General features: G+C 37.0%; 1 protein-coding gene across 2 annotated transcripts in view; it reads left to right on the top strand.

The window, feature by feature from the left end:
* The window catches only part of ABCG8 (ATP binding cassette subfamily G member 8), a 645,419-nt gene that overhangs the window by 118,530 nt on the left and 506,111 nt on the right, over positions 1-20,778 (top strand). For both annotated transcript variants that reach the window (XM_044060063.1, XM_044060055.1), the window contains exons 2-3: positions 3,781-3,891; positions 4,975-5,131. In XM_044060063.1, the coding sequence (XP_043915998.1) occupies positions 3,781-3,891; positions 4,975-5,131 (268 nt within the window). The remainder of the gene's footprint in view (positions 1-3,780; positions 3,892-4,974; positions 5,132-20,778) is intronic.

The raw sequence follows: 20,778 nt of genomic DNA, 5'->3' as shown, positions 1-20,778 counted from the left end.
TGATGCAGAGTGTGCCATTTCGTAACATCAGTACTCTCACTCCCTCTTAACATTCCAAGATTAATAATATGGTTCATTAGTTCAACCAAACCTTGTTAAGTTTGCCAAAAGAAAGTTTGTTTGTAAATAAGAGAAATAATGACGCCACTCTCATTCTTTGGTTTTCATGTTTTCTTCTTCTGCTTGGAATTAATACGGAAGATATTAAAGTAATGAATTTTAAACTCGGGTGGTACTTCTATCAGTGGTACACATAGAGATACACCTTTAACAAATGAATAAAATAATATTTAGGAAATGTAAACTTTGTCCACCTTGTTTCTTCTGGAAATGAACTGAAATATGTTTATTGAATTGTATTGCTACAGCTTTTGTGAAGAAATAGAAGGGCAGTTTATTATAGTCTTTTGATCTTTTCTGTTTAATGTGTTGGGGCTTATGAGTTAAATCTTTATTATACTTTTGGTAGCCTTATTTATGAAAATATAAGCATTAGTCAAATTTGAATGCTTTACAAATACACTTTTGTGGTAACCATTTTGCATCTCACGCTATCATGCAGTAGAAACAGCAGGTAAGATTGGTGGATTTATGCAGAGAAGGAGCAAGGTATCTACCAGGTAACAGGAGTCTAAGAAAATAAAGTTCATACCCAGGGCTATGACTACAGGTTTTAATTAAGATCTGACTGACATAACCTAGCACTGAAATTTATATCAGTAGATTAATTGTCTGTTCTTAGTTCAGAAGTACCCTGGCTGAAAATGGATTTTGCCTAGTCGGACTTTTCCCAATCAACAAAGATAAATAAACAAATAAATAAATTAACAGAAAGAAAAATAGAATGGAACAGTATAAGTGAAAGGATGTAGAAAAAAAGTGTTAGGCTACATAAGAAAGCATCATCATCATAATAATCAAAAGACAGTTTGAAATACATTGACTTGAAAAGGTTAATTTGTCATCCAACATTTCCTATTTCAGTACAGGCATAAGGCAGAGACATCCTATATTGCCTTAAGAAATTCTACTTAGGCAACTGCTCAAAGAACACTCTGAGGATGATGTACTGCAGAAACATGAAAATAAATGTTGTGATTTTGTGCCTCTGTAGCTATGCTTGAAATGACTCAAATTTTATGAAGCTTTCAGAATGTCAAGTAATAGTTTTGAGTCAGTGTCTGCATTGCTTTGGTCAAAACAGCCGCATGCAGAGTTGTCATGATTCATCAGTCCAGGTATACCATTAATACTTCACTCAACATAGGTCTGTGGATACTGTTATATTTGTATGGTACATAATGCAAGAGGTTGTGTTAAAGAATACAAAGATATGTCATTAAATATTATAATATTATAATGCAGACAAAGGAATGATAAAGATAGTGTTTGGAGCCCTGAGTCTTTTTTCAGAATCAGTTACCTGATGTTTTTGTGTAAATATGTTAATGTATTTTTCTATCATACGCTTTTTTCCCAGTAATGGGTATCCCTATTCCTCACCACAGTGACCCATCCTTGTTGCCATCACTACTGCCAGCAACACTGAGCCAGTTGCTCCTATCGACATGCATTGGTGAGATGTGGGTGTTATTACTGCGTCACAGCAATTGGATGATGATCCTTTAACCTTACCAAGAATGGTCCACTGCACACAATGCATCCAAGCAAGCTGTTAAGCTCACCAGCTTAAGGGGGCACAGAGGGTAATCAACAAGTACATAGGGCTACAACAGTTCAGTCTCCAAGCTTCCAACATAATGCAATACTGCTTTAATTAGTCTCACACCCTTACTCTGAAAGGAGAAATCTATTCATCACCTACTACATACTCCCCAACTACCCCCCCCCCCCCAGGCATGACATCTGATGATGAACATGCTAATCAAACACCAGTCGCCGATGGCAAAATCAAAATCACTGCACTGTTGTGTAAGCTACAATTATTTGATGCTTTTTTATAGCTAGTAGCCCTAATGGCCACCCCTCATTAACAAAAGGAACTAATTCAGTGCTCAGAATTATTCTTTGGAAATGGAAATGTATAAACCACAGAATGTAAAATGAGTCAGTAACATATGTGGAGGAGAGCCCTGGTGACCTTGGTTATAGAAACAGATTTGAAAAGTCTTGATATACATAACAGCAAGGGGGTACTAAATGTTACAGTCTGATAGAATTGCATGGCCTAATTTCCTTCAAGTTCTCTGGCTCCATTGCCTAACATATTTAATTACTTAAAGTTGCCCAGTGCTAGCCCTAGTAGATGTTTAAAACAAATATTTACTTTTCTTGTTAGAGTTCCACTATATATTTCTGAATGCAGAAAGTCCCATTGTGACCTCTTCAAAGCTATGCAGACAGAAAGAGTCATGTGAAGCCCTACTATTATAACAGATCAAATGGCACCATAAACACAGGGCTTTGCATCATGTCAGAGTTCTGTGGGCCTTCCAGAAAGTTACAGAAATGTGGGCATCTTTGGAGTTTTCGTACTCTTATCATAGTGGATCCAGACCAGCAGTACCTACTGAGCCCTATGCATGAGAGAAGTTACATCTAGATGTAAAGTGAAGGATTGTATGTATTTTGGAGGCTTCATTTGCAACTCTGTCAAGACAAAAAATATTAAATCACATCCATGACAGAGAAAGACGAAACCCTGACTGCGACACACACAACCCAGGTTTGATTAGCAGCCCTGACACTGGAGGACCAAGTGACAAGGAATGAAAAATGATAAGGCAATCCCTTGCTTGTCACTTCTAGCATAAGGGGAGGTGGCATGCAGGGGTGTGCCCAATGCACAAGCTCCACTATTGAGGGGGTGACTGCATTGTTAGGTGGGTGGGCAAATGAGAGAGACATCATCATGTAGGTGGGTGTATCTTTCTCACAATGCCACTGCCACATGATGTAACCTAGCATGTTAGAAGACAAGTAGGGCTGGTAAAAAAAGCAATGTATAAATCCCTAAAAGAGTGATGAAGAAAAAAGAAACCACTTGACCAGTAGAGTCAAGACTCCAAGAAGGCTGTGTTTGCCGAGGTGCTAGAGAGTATGTGTTTGTGCGTGAATTAAATACCTTTAAGACTATTTTTGCTGTGTGCAGTTTGTATTACTGGTCAAGTGGTCTCTTTTTTCTAGTAAAAAAAAGCAGCTGACTACAGTATGATGTCACCTGCATCTCTGCTACACTCCCAGGGTGTGTGTGTGTGTGTGTGTGTGGGGGGGGGGGGTGACATTCATAGCCTGATAGCCAAATAATCTGATAAGCTTTTCAGAAAAGATCCATCCAGTGAAGACACTCAACCTGGGTATGTCCTTGACAATGCAGTGGCCCTTGGACGAACAGAGCAATCAAAGCTGCATTGGTTCTGAGGTTAGAGGTGGCTACCAACATAAAAGAACCAAAAACATCTGTTACTAAAACAAGGGGATACTATGGGAATAACTGAAGAGCTTGAATTCTTCTTCTTAAGAAAGTTAGCTGTGCAACAGCAAACTGCATCATTTCTAAGTGGCTTTTGTTTAACTGTTGTGTTCATTGCATTGTATTGTCTCCAGCTACCTCAAATCTCTCAGTGCATATCATATTATTATAAAAACACTCAAAGGTACAGCCTCTTTTTATTGTATCTAACACAGCTTCATATAAAATGTGATATGTCAAAAAAGGTAATTAATTCCTGTACATAAGTCAACCAGCAACACCTGCAGTGTGACTTAACTATGTTTATTTAATGCCTTTTGGAATAATGTTAATATTAATATCTACAGGATGACAGCATACAAGAAGACCGCATATTTTCCATTGAAGAGGACAACAGTCTGTATTTTACATACACAGGCAAGCCAAATGTGCTTGAGGTCAGAAACCTCAATTATCAGGTAAAAGCTCTATGAGCATTTCTTTTGGCTGAGGCAATTATTCTGTGTTTAAATTCTAAATTCATTGATGATTCCATAAAGTTGTAAGCAGATGTTGCAGTGAATTTCTCTAACTGTACTAAAAATCTATTGTATTAATGTTACTTAAAGATGAACTAGTCTAATTATTTTATCCATTTCCCATGGTGCTCTACACTGCAAAGTACAAGTTGCTGTTCTCTAATCTAAGTTTAATTAATGTTTGTAATATCAGATGTTCCAGAGACCATAATAAAACTCAAAAGAATAATTTCTACTTGGGAGATGGACAGTTTGCCAAAACATAGGTCCTCTAATCACATATTTTGTAGACATACCTCTTAACTGCCCAGAATTTCTCAGAAAGCCCAGATTTTTGCTTCATATTTCAGTCTGTTTCTCATATAATGCATGGTTTTCTGATAAACTATTGAGGATTGAAGTAATTAAATAATGACAGGCATTTCAGTTTCAGTCTTCATATCCCTCAGAAATTGCATGCTAATGTAAAAACTATTATCCTGACAACTAAGATTATACAAGTTATATTAAAAATCTGCCCCTGATTTGGGGCCTTCCCCCACATGTCCAGTTTTTGGCTTTGTCCATAAGTTTTGATTTAAGAGGTTGAGAAGTATGTCTGTAGTACTGTGCTTTGAAGATGCGATTTCGTTTTCTAACTTTGACACACAGCTTTTTTACCAACATACAAGTTATTTCCCTTTCCTCCATTGTGTTGCAACCTTGCTATTGATTACATACCTAGCAGGAATTCTAGGATGGTGCAGCTTAGTTTTCGTACATTAAAGAACTTGTGAGGACTATGTTGTGACTAGGGCAGAGTGTTCACATCTTTCTCCTGACCCTTGTTTTATTGATAATGCCTTCTGCCTGCTCCATTAATTGATCACAGAATATGGCTTTCATATGGGGCACAATGCTACATTTTCAAAATAATGAGGATCTGTCTTAGGATTTTTCAATTGAAAAACAACTGCTAAGTTAATAATTATTTCATACTTTGCATTTATATTCATTTGTTTTCATTTGTATCCCTAAAAACAGGTAGATATTGCAGCTCAGATTCCATGGTATGAAAAACTGGCCGAATTTAAAATGCCGTGGGAGTGGAGTTCATCTCCAGACTCACATGTTGCTGCTATCCAGAACATGAATTTTAAAGTCCAGAGTGGTCAAATGTTTGCTACTATTGGAAGCTCCGGTAAGCCCAGCCAAATGCACCTTATGCACATTATACTTTCAAAGCATTAGTATAGTGACCTGAGTAAAACACTGATGCCACAATCTGTATGCTTATATTCTTGAATTTGATGGAAAAGTCCTGAATTTTTCCAAATTGTTTAAACATTTATTGCATTAAACAAGTTATTGGCTTACTAATTAAATTAAGTTTGCTTAGCAGATGTTCACACTGACACTGGTATTCAGAAACACCCTTTTAGCAATGGCACAAAGGCTAACTCAGAGATGCTGACATTCATGATGTGGCCCAAAGATAATTATCAATTAACTAGGGAGAAACTTGCATAGTAACTAGTTAAAAAAAACACTCACACCAATGACAAGGTCAGGGGTAAGAGAGCGTTTTATGCAACTGCATCTAATGATTTGCAAATACCAGTAGCAAGCAAGTAGCATGTATGCAGCTAAGAGCTTGCACATGAGCTACTTTGTGATCCTATGACAATGCTGGAAGTCACTAAGTGGCTACCAGAAATGTTTCTATATAGTTTTTATTGATTGAAATGAGGAGGAAATTGATTTGTATGAAATTCAGAAAAGGGGGAAGGGTAAGCATGTCTTGGCTGAATCTAGATGGGTGCCCAAACTGAAATCTGAAGCATCTTTCATGAGAAAGTAGGGAGGATACTTTTGGAAGAAATGCTCAATGGAATTCGACCAACCCCAGTAGCTAAACAATAGCAAAGACTACCATAACTTTTAAATGCAACTTCAATTAAAGTGCATAAAGTGTTTACAAAAGTGTTACCTGAGTTGACTGTTCTAAGCATAGCATACAATTCCTAAAATAATCAACTCCTTCCTCCTTTGGAATAGATGCACTAAGTGCAGTAACATCAAGTATAAACAAATAATTCTCTTTGGCATAAAAACAATACTGTCTCAAAGCTTCGAATAACGCCCACAAATCTTGAAGATAGTAATTTGACTTCAGTATAACTAGATTAATGATTGAATCAAGAAATATTAATAGAAATTCAGTTTTTGTACCACTGTTAGAAATGATGGGTCTGAAAGACAGAAAATCTTCTTCCCCACAAAATGTGTACATTTTAGGGATTCCAAAAAAATCTGCCTAACTTAGAGAATTGAACTTTCAAAAAAAAAACAATAAAACAATTTTGTATCTTCTTACTTATGTAGTAAATGTAACAGAACATTATCCACTTTCCTGAAATTACCATTAATCTCATTAAAGAAACTGTTTCATATAAATCAACATTAGAGTGTTTGTGATGGCATTATTATAATCACTAATGTTCATCAACACCATCCCATTACCCTAGTCAGTTTTCATAATACATAAATATCATAATTTTTAATAATGCCTGTCTTTCATCATTGGTCATATTGTAATACCTTAAAAGTAAGGGTGAAGATAACAAACGTCCAGTTTCCTTTCCACGTGCTTCAAGAAAAACTTGAAGTGTGTAATGCAATGTTCGATTAAAAGTGCTTCTTTTACGCACTTGAAAACTATCCTTCTCAATAATTATATTGTATAAAATATACTCTAAATTTAATTTATGTACATAGATTAGTAGTAGGCTGACTGCCCTTGTGGGCCATTTTAAGCCTAGCTAATTACCCTATGTGAGAATCAATCCCTGCACCTTGTGTTTGTAAGGTAAACACCTTAACCATTATGCCAACCTCCCACCTTTTAAAGTATTAACTAGATTTGTTCTACATGATGGAACAAATGACAGTCCTTTCTTTAATACAATTAAATGTGTTTCACTAATAAAAAAATCACTGAAATTCCACACTAAAAAATCATTGTTATTCACATTTGCACTGGGGTTCATTTTCCCCTAACTCTCCCCTTTCCTTTCTGTTTGCCTCTCTGTGCCCCTTGATTTATTCTGTGATTCACTACCACAGGGTTCCAAAAAGGAGAAGATGATCAAACTGCATCAGCATAACTACATGCTATAGTGAAGAATCAATGTCACCATTATTTCCACGCTCATTCACTACAGTACTTTTTACTGATAAGTGCACTATGTCCAGTTTCCCCGTATGTCATTATTATCACCTGTATTAATCACCTGTTGATTGGTCTCTAAAATATTGTCCATGCCATTGTCATTGGTGATGTTTAACAGATATGCTCGACCAGTTGCATAGACAGTAGAATCGCTGTTTAATTTCTTACATTTCCTTTCGACCACTATTGCACATTATCTATTTAATATGGCCCCGATACTATTGTAGAACTCTGTCAAACTTTCTAAAAAATGTCTATTTTGATAAATAGACTTATCTAACCTTTTAATATAATCTTTACGTAACTTCAGCTGATCTTTATAATTAATAACAAGCAATTTCATCATCTCAGTGCCAGTGTTGTTAAATTAACCAGTTTCAAATAGAACTCAATATTGTACTGTGTTCCATTTGGGAAACTTAAAGCACCTTAACCCAAGTAAAATACTTCTAGCTCCAAAGTTTTGAACTTATTGCTCTCTAGCTCAAAGACTTTGAGCCTGCATTCTTTTAAAGATTCATTGAAGACAGGAACATTTACTGGCACTGTTGTAAAATTAATAAACAGATTTATGCTCACCCCTGTGATGTTGTCCACATCTAAATGGGCATTATCTGAAAAAGAAGAAGAAGCTACTGCCTGTTCATAATTAACACAATAATGTCCACTCATCTGATGTTGCCTTGAACCAAAGCCAACTCCACTGGATTCCAAACTGCAACTGTTGGCACCCAACCCATTGTTCTGCAATGTTGCAAGCACTGTTTGTGCTTTGGAAACCAAATTCCCCAAAAAATGACTCAGTTCCAATATTTTTTCCAATATTTTAAGGATAAAATAAGAGAATAAACACTGTCTAATACATTGATTATACTGAACAAACAACTTTTAACACCAATGAAACTAAATCAGCTATTTACATTATTTACATAGGCCTGGAAAATGTTTGAGTAGTACAAATAATTTAAGAAAAAAACTTTCAGTGAAGTAAACAAATAATGATTAAACAGGGTTAAAAAATCAGTTTGGAAAGTCTCAATTAGGATTGAAACCTTTGTCCATGGATTGTTAGTAAAACTCATTGGATATAGCCTAAGTTCTTTAGTTATGATTTCCTTATTTATGGTTTCCTCTAGTAAGGAGAGAAATTCACCAGGACTCAGACAAGTGGTAGAGGTCCATTTCCTTGTAATACATTTCCTGGCTACTGCTAATATTGTTCAGAGTAAGTATGAATCTGATGTATTTAAAGAAAATGTTTCATCAGCATTAAGAAAAATTAAAGTTTTAGTTAATGCGAAGTTATCTGAAATTAAAGCTGAAAGAAAATCATCACTATCTCTCCAAAAATTCCTTAGTTTAGAGCAATCATAAAAAATATGGAACCACTCTGCATTGCATGATGTTAGGCTTCTCCAGCAATTTTGTCAGGAGTTAAAAATGTTCTGTGTAAATACTTCCAAGTAAATACACTCCAATATTGACCCCAAGAAGTGAATTTTACTGAAGATATAATTTGAAGTTTTTCTGTCTGGGAGAGCCTGTGTGGTAGGCCTTTGGTCATTGTGTTCCATTGCTTAGTTGTTAAAATAGACCTGTAACTTAACAAAATGGTGTGCAATTTGGATACTAAATTGCCAAACTGTTGATCATTAAATAATGTTTCAGATATGAGAGTGATTAAGGGAGGTTGATCTAAATATGAAGAGCTCTGAATAATTCTGTATAAGTATTGAGAATAAGCAATTACACTTTGTAGTAATAACCAATCTTGTGATGATAAGTTACAGTCTTTCATAATTTGCTGAAATTGTAAAGTTTCCAAATCTTTAATACATTGTTTCCAACAAATAACATTTTAGTCTCCTATTCATTAAAGATGTTAATGTGAAGTTTATCTGGGAAGTTTTTTGTGATTTTAAAGGGGATTGTTAGGTTAAATCGGGATTTGAAATCTGCATTTGAGTGTATTATTTTTCTAAAGTTGTTCATAATGTTATTTAGATAGTTTAGTTTCTTGGGTTTTGTCACATTATATTGAACAGTGTAACTAAGAAGAAACCAGAACTTATTGGAGGGATGTTTGGAAGGAATTTTACATTTCAGTGAAATTTCATTCTGTATTATAGCTATATGGAGATCTTTCCAATTTGAGTTGCAATTTGAGTCAATCCAATTTAATGTGCTTTTAAGTAATGATGCTTTGATATATGTTTCCAAGTCAGGGAATCTTAAACCACCACCATCCCAAGATCTAATATGATGTGTATACACAATCCTATTTTTGTTTGGGTACCATAGGTAGTTTAATAAAGTTTTATTTATGAGTTTAATATAATTATTCCCAGGATGGGTGTCTAGAGCCAGAACAATATATACATTTTTTGGAAGGACAGTCATTTTTAACAATTGCAGCCTGTCCTCGAATGAAAAAAAACATATTGTTCCAGCTACTTATGTATGTGTTTACCTGAGATGTTATACTTTTAGAATTTGTTTCTCTTGTTTTTTTTTTCCAAGTTTTTGCATAAGGTTTCCCCTAAGTAGTTTTGTGTATTAACTTGTTCTCCAATAATGCTTTGATTAACTAGCTGAGATTTCCCTTTGTCATTAAGAATAATATGTTTAGGTTTTTCCTTATTAAAGTGGAGGCCTGTCATTTTTTGAAAGTTATTTATTATTGTGTCTAGTTCTAATAATTCTTGATTTGGCTTACTTAAGGCAAGTAGAATATCATCCGCAAATAGTGCTATTTTAGAATTGTATTGATTATAAATATTAATGCCTTTGATTTCTTGATTATTTCTTATTGATAATGCTAATATTGCTATGACAAGGCCAAATAATATTGGGGATGAAGGACAACCTTGTTTGGTACCTTTGGTTATGGGGATTTACTTTGAAATGAAGGGGCCTAATTTCACGTATGTCAAATTATCTTTATAAATAGCCTTTATCATGGAGATGAAAGATATTGGAAACAAGAATGCTTCTAGTGTTTCAAACAAAAAAATGCCAGTTTGCAGAGTCAAATGCTTTTTCTATGTCTAGACTCACCAAAAAGGCTTCTTCATTTTCTTTGTTTAAGAATTCTATTAACGTTAATATTATTTTGATATTATTGTGAATGTGCCTGTTAATGTTTGGTCATTGTGAACTAAATGTGAAAGTGGAACCTTTATTTTGTCCACAAATATAGACATACAGATTTCATAGTCACTATTTAATAAGGAAATTGGTGTATACAATTTACATAGCTGCAAATCTTTGTTGGATTTAAGAATAGGGGTAATCAAGGAGTATCTCCAAGAGGAAGGGACTGAACTTTTAGTTTGTACTTCAACCAGGGTCTTATGAAGTAAAGACATAATTGAATCTGGAAAAAACTTATAAATCTCTGCTATGATGCCATCTATGCCAGGAGCTTTGTTAGGTTTAAGGTTTTATTTTTGATTTCATTTAGAGTTATTAATTTCTCGAGAGTTGTACTAAGATGTTCTGGGATGGCATTCAAATTTAAAATGATTAATTCTTGGGGTGTAACATTTTTGTTTATATTATCAGAGTCATAAGTTTGGTGAAATGATAAATAAAGGCTTCTGATATATTTCCGATATCAGAAACTGTCTTATTAGTACCTTCATGTAATAATTTTAAGATATTATTTGCCTTGGAATGTAATTTTGCTCTTAATGACAAACTGTGCATGTGTTTGGGAGTAAGAGTATAACAGTTTAATTTCATTATTTTCTAGTGCTAAGTTTGTTTTTTGTGCCAAAATATCTAGATATTTCTTGTTTACTGTATCTATTTCTTTTTTGTTATTTGAGCTTAATTGTGATGACTTTGATCTCAAGGAGGTTAATTGAGATTGTAGGTTTTGTAGTTCTGATTCCAATTTGTTAAGTTTTTTCTTATACTAGACTATAGTTTTACCATAAATATATGGTTTTAGAGCATCCCAAACCATAATAATGTTTATTTCAGAGTTATTATTTGTCTCTAAGAAGAAGTTTAATTCTGATAATAACCATGGTTTAAAGACTTTTAGTTTGGCAATATAGGCAGGAATGCTAGTAAGAGTAATAGTATTTAGTTTTAAGTCTATTTGTATATGTAACATAAGACAATCATGGTCTGATAAAGGACAAGGAAGGATAGTAAATGATGTAAGCTTTAATTTTAAATCATTGGAGATAAAGACTTTATTCTGGTTTGAGTTTTAAATATATGATCAGTGTGTGTATAACAGAAAGATTTGTTATTTTTAGAGTTATGTGCATCATACAGATTATGAGACTTTATCCATTTCTTAAGAATTTTAGCAGTGGATATTAGTCTAAGTGGATGACTACTTGTTGTGTCAGAATTATCTAATGAGCAGGAAAAATATAAAAAATAAAAAACGTACAATACGCTGGCTGCATAAGAGTGCACACCCTTAAACTACTACACTTATGCAATCAGCTTATTGTACATTTTTTATTTTTTATATTTTTCCCCTAACAGATTTGTTTGTTTTTCAGTTCAATTGTACAGGTTATAGGTCACATTAAAGGTGGGAAAAGTTTTGAAATAATTTATTGTGGTCTCATTTTTTTGTATCACAAAAGCCTGGCATTTTAACAGGGGTATGTACACTTTTTATATCCACTGTATATTTCAAAAGACTGGTACACATATTAGAAAGTATTGTGAACAACAGTAATGATCATCAAAGGAACCTATAGCCTGGCCCAGACATTTATATCTAGTTAGACTATATGTTAGTCCTACTGAAAGTCTCTCATTTTGTAATTTCTAATGTGTCTGATGGTAGGAAGGATACTGTAAAACAAAATACAGTCTTTAATTCTTTTAATCATGGTCTTTTCTGCTTGTGAAGAGATCAAATGAAATCAAGGTTGTCTTCCAAGGACTGTATTGCTTGAATTCATAAACTTCTGAAATAAAGCTGAAATTTCTTAGTTTGTAATTATGCATGTTGACCCACTGACATGTTGCTTGGTTAAACATCAAGGAAGGCAAACCCTTGCTGTCAAGGATGGCTTGCTTGATACAAATGGAAAACAAGCAACTAAACAAAAATCTTGCCTGAAACAGAAGCACTCTAATTAAAACAGTAACCATTTGGAAAACAGCTTTTGTTGAAACAGTTAAAAGAGATGTTTTTCTTGTTTATTGTGAATCCTAAGCATACTTTTCAACTGCCCTGAATTTACCAGAAAATACTGTATTTTCTTTGAAAAATAACAGGATTTCATGAAATCCTGGGTGGTTCCTTTAATCATGATTTGCTTTAGACTTGTTTCCTGTTGATGTCATCAAGCAATTTAGACATCCTCGGGGAGTCTTTTCTGTGTGTGAGGTTGCAAACTCATTCAGAGCCACATCTTGTAACTATCTTCTATACACAGTTTGTGTAGAGCTCTCTCAGATTTCATTTGCACCATGATTCTCTTCCAGTTCTATTCCTCCTGTTTTTCATCCATGAATCCAAGCAAAGGAGTGAGGACTGTAACATAGCTGCCTATTTCTTTACTCAAGAACAAAGGACAAAGCCAAAATTAATAATGGGAAAAGTCCCTAAATCAGTAATAATTGTTAAAATGTATTCTAATTTACGCAGAAAAGTTAATTGGTTCAAAGGTACTAGACTAGCTGCCCTTGTGGGCCATTTTAAACCTAGCCAAATTTCCCATTTGGTGCTTAGAATTACTTATTTTATTTAGTGTTTAGATTAACCTTGTCTATTCATGGAGTATATTTATATTATCTCTAGTGGTAGTAACTAAGATCATGCCATAAATATTTAGAAATTCCTTCATTAAGTTATTTGGGAGCAGCCAGTGTCCATTAATAGTGCAGTGGAGAGCCCAGCGGTAAATTTCATTTTACCCATCCATAAATCCAAGTTGCTGTTAAAGTTGGACAGGGATGGGCTTTGTTTTACATGGAGGGCGAGGCTGTTTCAGAGCAATGGCATCCTCTATCAAAAAACAAAAACGAGATGCACAAGACTGGAATTCATTCACTTATATTTAGATACATCTGGTACCTCGGCATTTCACCTTCAAGGATAAATTTCAAGCAAAACAAGACTCCATTTTATACATCATTCCCCCCTGCTGATATGTTAGAAAATTACATAGTTCTTATAGGTTCATAGGCAGGTACTAGGCTATCTGCCCGAAGGCCTTTATAAGCCTAGCCAGAATGTGTTGGCTTTCGCTGACCCCTTAGATTAGTTCCCTGTGCCTCTGTCCAGCAAATCCACTGAAGTGATCCCCGGGGTAAACTTTCTGTTTCCCATCCACTCGTCAAGGTTTCTTTTGAAGAGTGTTAGCAAGGAGTTCTGCCTAATGTAGATTGGGATCTTGTTCCAAAGCATGGGAAGTCTCTGGGAAAGGAATCTAATATTGTTGTGGTGAGGTTTAGATCCCTAGAGCATGTGGCTTGAGAGGATAAGGTTTTCTTTAGGTGGAGCATGTCCACCAATTCTGGGTTGGACATGGCCTTGTATGTCTAGCAGAGATCACCTCTGAGTAGGCAGTATACAACCAAGTACAGCTGTAGTTTTTTCAGTCGAGCTGCATAGGGCATCTGTTTGAGGCCAGTGATCCTCTTGGTGAGGTACTTCTGTGGTCTTTCCAGCTGTTGCAGGTGTCTTGTAAGGTACATCCCAAATGGGGCGTTGTACTCTATGATGGGTCTGATGAGTGATGAGTAGAGGGGCACAATGACCTCTTTAGATTTGGATGCGAACCCTTTTGTGATTAGGTGGGCCACATAGAAGGATTTTCTAACCAGTTTGGCAATGTGATTATCAAGGGTGAGATTACTGTCTACTTGGGTCCCCAGATCACTTATTACGTCTTCCGTATTTAGGGGACTACCACCTATGTGGTAGTTTGTGGGTACTTTGTTTTTTCCAAAGGGGATGACTATGCACTTTTTGGCATTTAGCTTGAGGCCATGATTTTGACACCAGGTATCCGTCTCAGTAAGACCCTTTTGGAGCATATCTGTGTCAGCCGGAGAGTCAATTATAGCCCCTAGTTTGCAGTTGTCTGTGAACTTGGTCAGCCATAGTCCTCCTGTGCTTGCCTGTACCTCTGAGAAGTATATGCCGAACAGGAGGAGTCCTAGGACTGAGCCCTGGGGAATGCCACTTGTAACCGGTTTAGAGTCGGACCAAGCTCCTGCAACTCTCACCATGTGGGTTCTGTCCATGAGCCAGTTGGCAACCCATCTTGTGACGTAGGGGTTTATGTTCAGGCTGGTGAGCTTGTCTATAATACCAGAATGGGGAATGGTGTTGAAGGCCTTAGCAAGGTCTAGGTAGGCTGTGTGTATGACCTTTCCCTCATCTATAGCCTTGGTAACTGTCTCAAAGAAGTCCACCAGGTTTAGGAGGCATGATCTGCCCTTAAGAAAGCCGAACTGGGTAGGGTCCAGTGTTTGGAGGTTCCAAATGTCTCTGTTAATGAGTTCAATGATGATGCGCTCCATAGCCTTGCAGACCAAGCAAGTCAAGCTTATATGGTGATAGTTCCTGGGGTCTGTTGTGGCTCCACCTTTGTGGAGCAAAATAACCATTGCTGTGCACCACTCTATGGGTACATAGCCTGTGAAGAGGCTGAGTTTAAACTGTGTTTATGTGAGGGGTTAGTTCGTCTTTGAGCTCATGTAGGATGCAGCCTGGGACACCGTCCGGTCCCATTGATGCTGTGTTTTTGGCTTTGGAGAGGGCTGTTTTAACTTGAGTGTCTGTGATTTCAGGGACTCTACATTCTTCTGGTATGGTTATGGGCCCTTTTGAGGGTGAGAGGGGGGTGAAGTTTGCGCTGAACCTGTCTGCCAGGATATTGGCGATATCGGTCGGTTCAGTGCATTTTGTGCCATTCTGCACTAACTCTGAGCAGATCTGAGCATTGCCACTTAGATTCTTGACATAGCTAAAGAGTGCCTTGTGGTTATCTTCGGAGTCCTTGGCAATTTTTCTTTCAAAGCTCGCCTTGGATGATTTTATGAGGGATCGTAGTTTCTTGCTGATACTGGTCAGGGATGTCTTCCCTTCTTGGGATTTTACTCTTTTCTGTACTAGTTTCCTCCTTCTATTGTATAGCTTGTTTATAGCAGGAGTCCACCAGACTAGTTTCATTTTCTTGGAGGAGTGAGTCTTGGTTTTGCTTGGGATGGCACAATCCATCCATTCTTGTAGGTGCCCGTAGAATGCATTAGTAAAGGATTTTGCAGCTTGGACAGTGTTATCCTTCAGCATGGGGGCTTTGAAACTTTCCACCTCGGTCTTAAGTAATGTGAAGTTTGCTTTTGAAAAGTTTTTCACGGTGGTTTTCTTGTCCGGGGGTGGGGGCAGAATGTGGATATCCAAAGTGATTTGTTTATGGTCAGATCTAACCAGCGAGGGGTTGACCTCTGGTGTGGAACACCGGTCGCCCATGTTGGTGATGACCAGGTCCAATATGTTGCCATCTCTGGTGGGAGCATTGACTAGTTGAACCAGGGCATTTGAGTTTATAAATTCTAGGAAATGTTGGGCAAGGGAGCTAGTACTTGAGTAGTTCTCCCAGTTAATGGTTGGGTAATTGAAATCGCCCAATATTAGGGTGTTTGGTAGGACCTTTATATTTCCCAGTGTTTCCAGAAATGCAGAATGGGAGTCCTGGGACATGGTGGGTGATCTGTAGCAAGCTACAATTTGAATTGCAGTTTTGCCTGTTGTTAGTTGCACATGGATGATCTTTGAAGCATCATGCTGTGCCACTAACCTGGAAGTGTGGGTATCCTTGATGAATATGGATACACCCCCACCTTTTGTATTTTGGTTTGGGTTCTGTGGCCAAAATGTATGGTATGAGTTGTAGCCTGGTAGTGCTCGGGTGCTCTCTGGAGCCTTAAACCAGGTTTCTGTTACTGCACATATATCAATTTTCTCCATGCTGAGGAGTGCCTCGAGTGCATGCATTTTGAGGTTTAGACATGTGGCATTGAGTAGCATTACCCTTAGTTTTTTGTTACTAGTGCTATTTATGGTGGTGGGTTTGTCCTTATAGCCTTGCCTAAAAAAGGCACTATGGAGGTGGCAAGAGCCTTGGCCAGTATTTGAAAGTCTAAGGGTGACAGGTGCAAGCTGTCTCTAGCGAAGCAGCGTGGCTTGTCGAGCATATCATCCTAGGAGGACAGACACTGGATCCCCTTTGAATGACACCAGAAACTTAGCCAATTGTTGAAATCGAGAATTTTTTCTTTATACCGTGGTATCATTCTTGGTGAGGGCAGGATGCTACTTAGGGTCAGGGTCTTACCGGCCTGGGCTACGTGATCAGAGAGCTCTTCCATGTCTCTTTTCATGTAGTCCAGGGAGGTACTGCTCAGGTTATTCACACCAACCTGGGCAATGTCAGAGTCATATTTGTACTTGTTCTATAGTGACCTGAGTGCTTGTGTTATGTGGCGGATCCTGGCACCCAACAGGGAGCTAACAGTAACCTTCTCCTCATTCAGCCTAGTGAGTGGGACGTCAGTGTGCCTGACTATAGAGTCACCTATTACTAGTATGTTGGGTATGTTATTTTGCCTTAAGGGCTGTGATTGCATGGCACACTGGTTTTGTGAAGTATGTGTTTCATGGTTTGTGTTGGGGGGTGGAGGTTGCTTGGAAGTTTGCTTTGGAGGTCTCTGTTGGTTTTGCAGATTTTTATTTAGAGCCTCCGGGTATGTTTTCATGTATTTATGTGTGTTTTTTGCCAGTGCTGGTTTAATGGGTCTTTGTGAGATTGGTGGTGTGATGCAAGTATTTCCCTTCTTCTCTTGACTGTCTGATCCAGTCTTGGGTTGTGAGAGTTTAGCCTCCAGTTTGGCTGCATAATTGCATCTCTCGCATGTATTAGTGTTTGGTGGTAGGAGGAGAGGGTTGTCTGTGTACATGAAGCAGTTGTAACATTGCCTCAAAATGCCCAGATTCACCAGTTAGACTGGGGAGTATACCTGAAACTGCCCTTTGGACATGCCTGGATAGGTACAGTGAACTGTTTTACTGGATGGCTGGTAAGGTCTAATAGAGAGCCTTGTCTTTTTGTACAGTACAGGAGGGTCTAGTGCTAGGGTTTATAAGTGCTTGCTATAAGTTTTGAGCAAGTGCCGGGCTGAGAAATGAATGGCTTGAGTGCTTAAGTTGAAAGTTTGTCTAGTTCCAAGGGAAAAATTGAAGAGGAGACTTTGTGGAGCCGGGAATAGTTTTACCCCAGCTAACCAGTGCTGCCCAGCACACAAAACCGGGCATATACGGAATTTATAGCAGGGAAATGAAAGAGATAGAAATTAGCCCAAAATGGCCAATAAACTACTAATTTCTGGGATGAAACCACTCCTCCAGGGACAGATAGGCTGCTCAAAGCTCCCCTCTCTCACAGGTGAACAGAGAAACGTCCTTCTCTCCAAGTAAGGTATAGGCAAATGCAGAGATTTGTAACACAGCCCTGAATTCAGCACTAACCCTAAAACTGGACTATAGAAAGGTGGGAAATAAGTATATATATATATATTTTTTTTTTTTTCAGAAAATAAAGCAGATACACTCAAAAAAACACTTTAAATGCACAGAAAAGGATACTTATTGTTATATATCGCAGATCAGAGTTGTAGTCAATGCCCCCTAGTAATAAAGTAGGAAGAAACACAAATACAGTAAAAACTGATGAATAAAGTGCAATTTTATATATATATATATATATATATATATATATATATAAACAATAGAAAACGAACAAACTGATTTAAACAAGTTACCCAATTAGCCAGAAAAAAAGCTCAAAACTGAGCCCTGTTCCAGCAGTCTTTAATCAGACAAGTTCTAACTGCACACTCCTGCTACTAGGGTGCAGGGGAACCTTCTCCAAAAATAGATGGCCTGGATCAGTGCTCAAGTTATACAAACAAAGCTAGATTCAGCAGGCCTGAATCTGGTCTATGCTACAGCAACAAGGCACACCAATTTCAGAAGGAAACAGTTCAAATAAGCAGGCACAATAAGCCTGTGACCAGAAATTCCCAGCTCAGAAGGGCAGAATCCAGCCTCTCCTCTCACAAGAGTGCAGACCACAAACCTTCTTAATGTAGAATAACTGGCCTGAAGCCCAAGTGCTTAAGCCAGAACTAATACACTTTTAGAATAGCTGACACTGGGCCTTCAATCAGCAATTCCCAGCTTAGAAGGATGTAAGCTACCTTTCCTGCCACAACAGTGCAGACCACAAACCTTCTTAATGTAAAACAGCCTGTATGAAGCTCAAGTGCTTAAACCAAAAGACTTAGAATAACAGTTACAATTTAATCAGGCTACTACCTAGCAGTAATAAATGCAGCAGAATAAATAAAATTGAGTACTTTTAAGAAAATTAAAATAAAGTAGGAGGAAACACAAATACAGCAAAATTTTATTATTTTGTTTGTTTATTATTTATTTTGTTTGTTTGTTTATTGTTTAATTATTAAACCCTGTTGAAAACACACCCAATCTTAAAGCACAAGAACTGCCCATTCAGAATACATTATATAATAGATACATATAATACATAAATATTTTTCTAAACACATATAACAAATTTAATACCAAGTTTCACCAACTTTTACAACAACGAATGGTATTTTAAAGTGCTTCAGTTCTCTTAACCTAAAACCCCAAAGACTCAACGTGCAGTTCACATGTTACAAAAATCAAATGTTCAAATTGACTTCAAGATTCAGACCCTTAGGGAAAGGTGTACTGAAATTAATGATCATCTTACTTTCTAACCTCAATAACTTCATAATAAAATCACCCCTCTCAACATATAAGGCTGTCCCAATACACAGAAAAATAAAATGTGGTCAGACCTGAACCGTATGAAAATGCTCAGCAACAGGACTATTAGTGTTTACATTTCTGATATCTCCCAAATGTTCTAAAATTCTAACCTTGACCATTATTTTGGTCTATCCAATGTACCACTTAATTTTTTCACACCCTCAGCCCAAAATGTAGACTACCCAACAAGAGCTACAATTGAAATGACCCCTGGATATACATTTTCTACCATTACTATGGCTACCTGTCAAATTCCTAACCCTATTACACACCCTACAATGGCCACAAGGGAATGTGCCCACCTTATCACCCCTAACACTAACCTGCCTAAGATTCAAAAGTTCTTTCAAATTTAAATATCTCCGAAAAGAGAATTTAACATACTTAGAAACTAAATGGCCAAACTGTTCATCACATACTATGAGATGCCAAGACTCATTTACCAATCTTCTCACTGTTTAAGAAAAAGGGGAATACTTTGTAACAAAGTAAATATCTTTGTTCTCCATCTCATTATTCAGAAAATCCCTTCTGCTTCCATCCCTCTTCCATTGTCGCATGTTGTTTGCATAATTTCCATGACTGAAATTCAACCCCACACTGCTGATTTCTCCATCATAAACAACTCTCCTCACTGCATTTTCCAAAGCACTCTTACTATAACCCCTAATTGACAACCTATCCACCATTTCATTATTTTTTTCTGCTTTAAGCTTGTCTTCAGAGGTGTTCCGTAAAATACGCTTAAGTTCACCCACTGGGAGCAAACTAATAAGGTGTGGAGGGTGCATGCTGCTAGCATGCAGAAAGTTGTTAACTGCAGTGGGTTTATGATAAGGTTTACATTGAATCTTTCCACGATCATCTACATAAACTTATACATCAAGGTACTCTATACTGTTCCCACAACACTCAAAACAGAATTTCAGCCCATGCAAGTTTTTGTTTAATTCCTCAATAAAACTAGAAAATTCAATCACTGGACCCCTACACACAAACAACAGATCATCAATGAATCTTTTATAAACAATAATATGTTTTCTAAAAAAATCATTTCCATAAATGAACGTCTTTTCAAATTCCCCATATACAAAATTGCATAAGAAGGAGCATAAGGTGCTCCCATAGCAGTACTTCTTTTCTGCAAAAACATCTTCCTTCTCAAATAGAAAATAATTATGCATTAAGCAAAATTCCAAAAGCCTAACCACATATGCAGTACGTGGTCCCTCACCCATCACGTTCCAAATTGCTTCTAGTCCCCCTCATTTTTTACAATGGCATCCTCTGCAAGATATACCTGTCCCTCCATACTACTGATGTTGTAGAACAGATTTAGATCCCTGGAATGAATATTTCTGATTCCATTTGACTTTCTGATGTATACTAGGTCCATCAGTATTGTGTCAGAGGATGCCTTGTATGTCAAGCACAGATCACCTCTTAGCAGTCTGTAAGAGACTGCATATAGTGACCGGACTTTGAGGCAGTCATTGGAGGGTAATTGATTCATCCTAGTATCCTTTTTGTAAGGTATTTCTGTGGGCATTCCAGCTGCTGCAAGTCTCAAGACAGATACATGCCAAAGGGTAGTTATACTCAATGACTAGCATTATGAGGACTGAGTAAAGGGAGACAATGACATCCTTGAACCTGGAAGCAATTCCTTTGCTAATGAGCTGCACAATATAGATGATTTCCTCATCATAGTGGACATACATTGGACAAATATTAGGTCATTGTTCCC

The sequence above is a fragment of the Protopterus annectens genome, chromosome 1.part0, assembly GCF_019279795.1.
Source record: "Protopterus annectens isolate FY-2018-M chromosome 1.part0, PAN1.0, whole genome shotgun sequence".
NCBI classification, from domain to species: Eukaryota; Metazoa; Chordata; order Ceratodontiformes; family Protopteridae; genus Protopterus; species Protopterus annectens.
The sequence above is the reverse complement of the archived record's forward strand: the minus strand, read 5'-3'. Positions and strand labels throughout refer to the sequence as shown.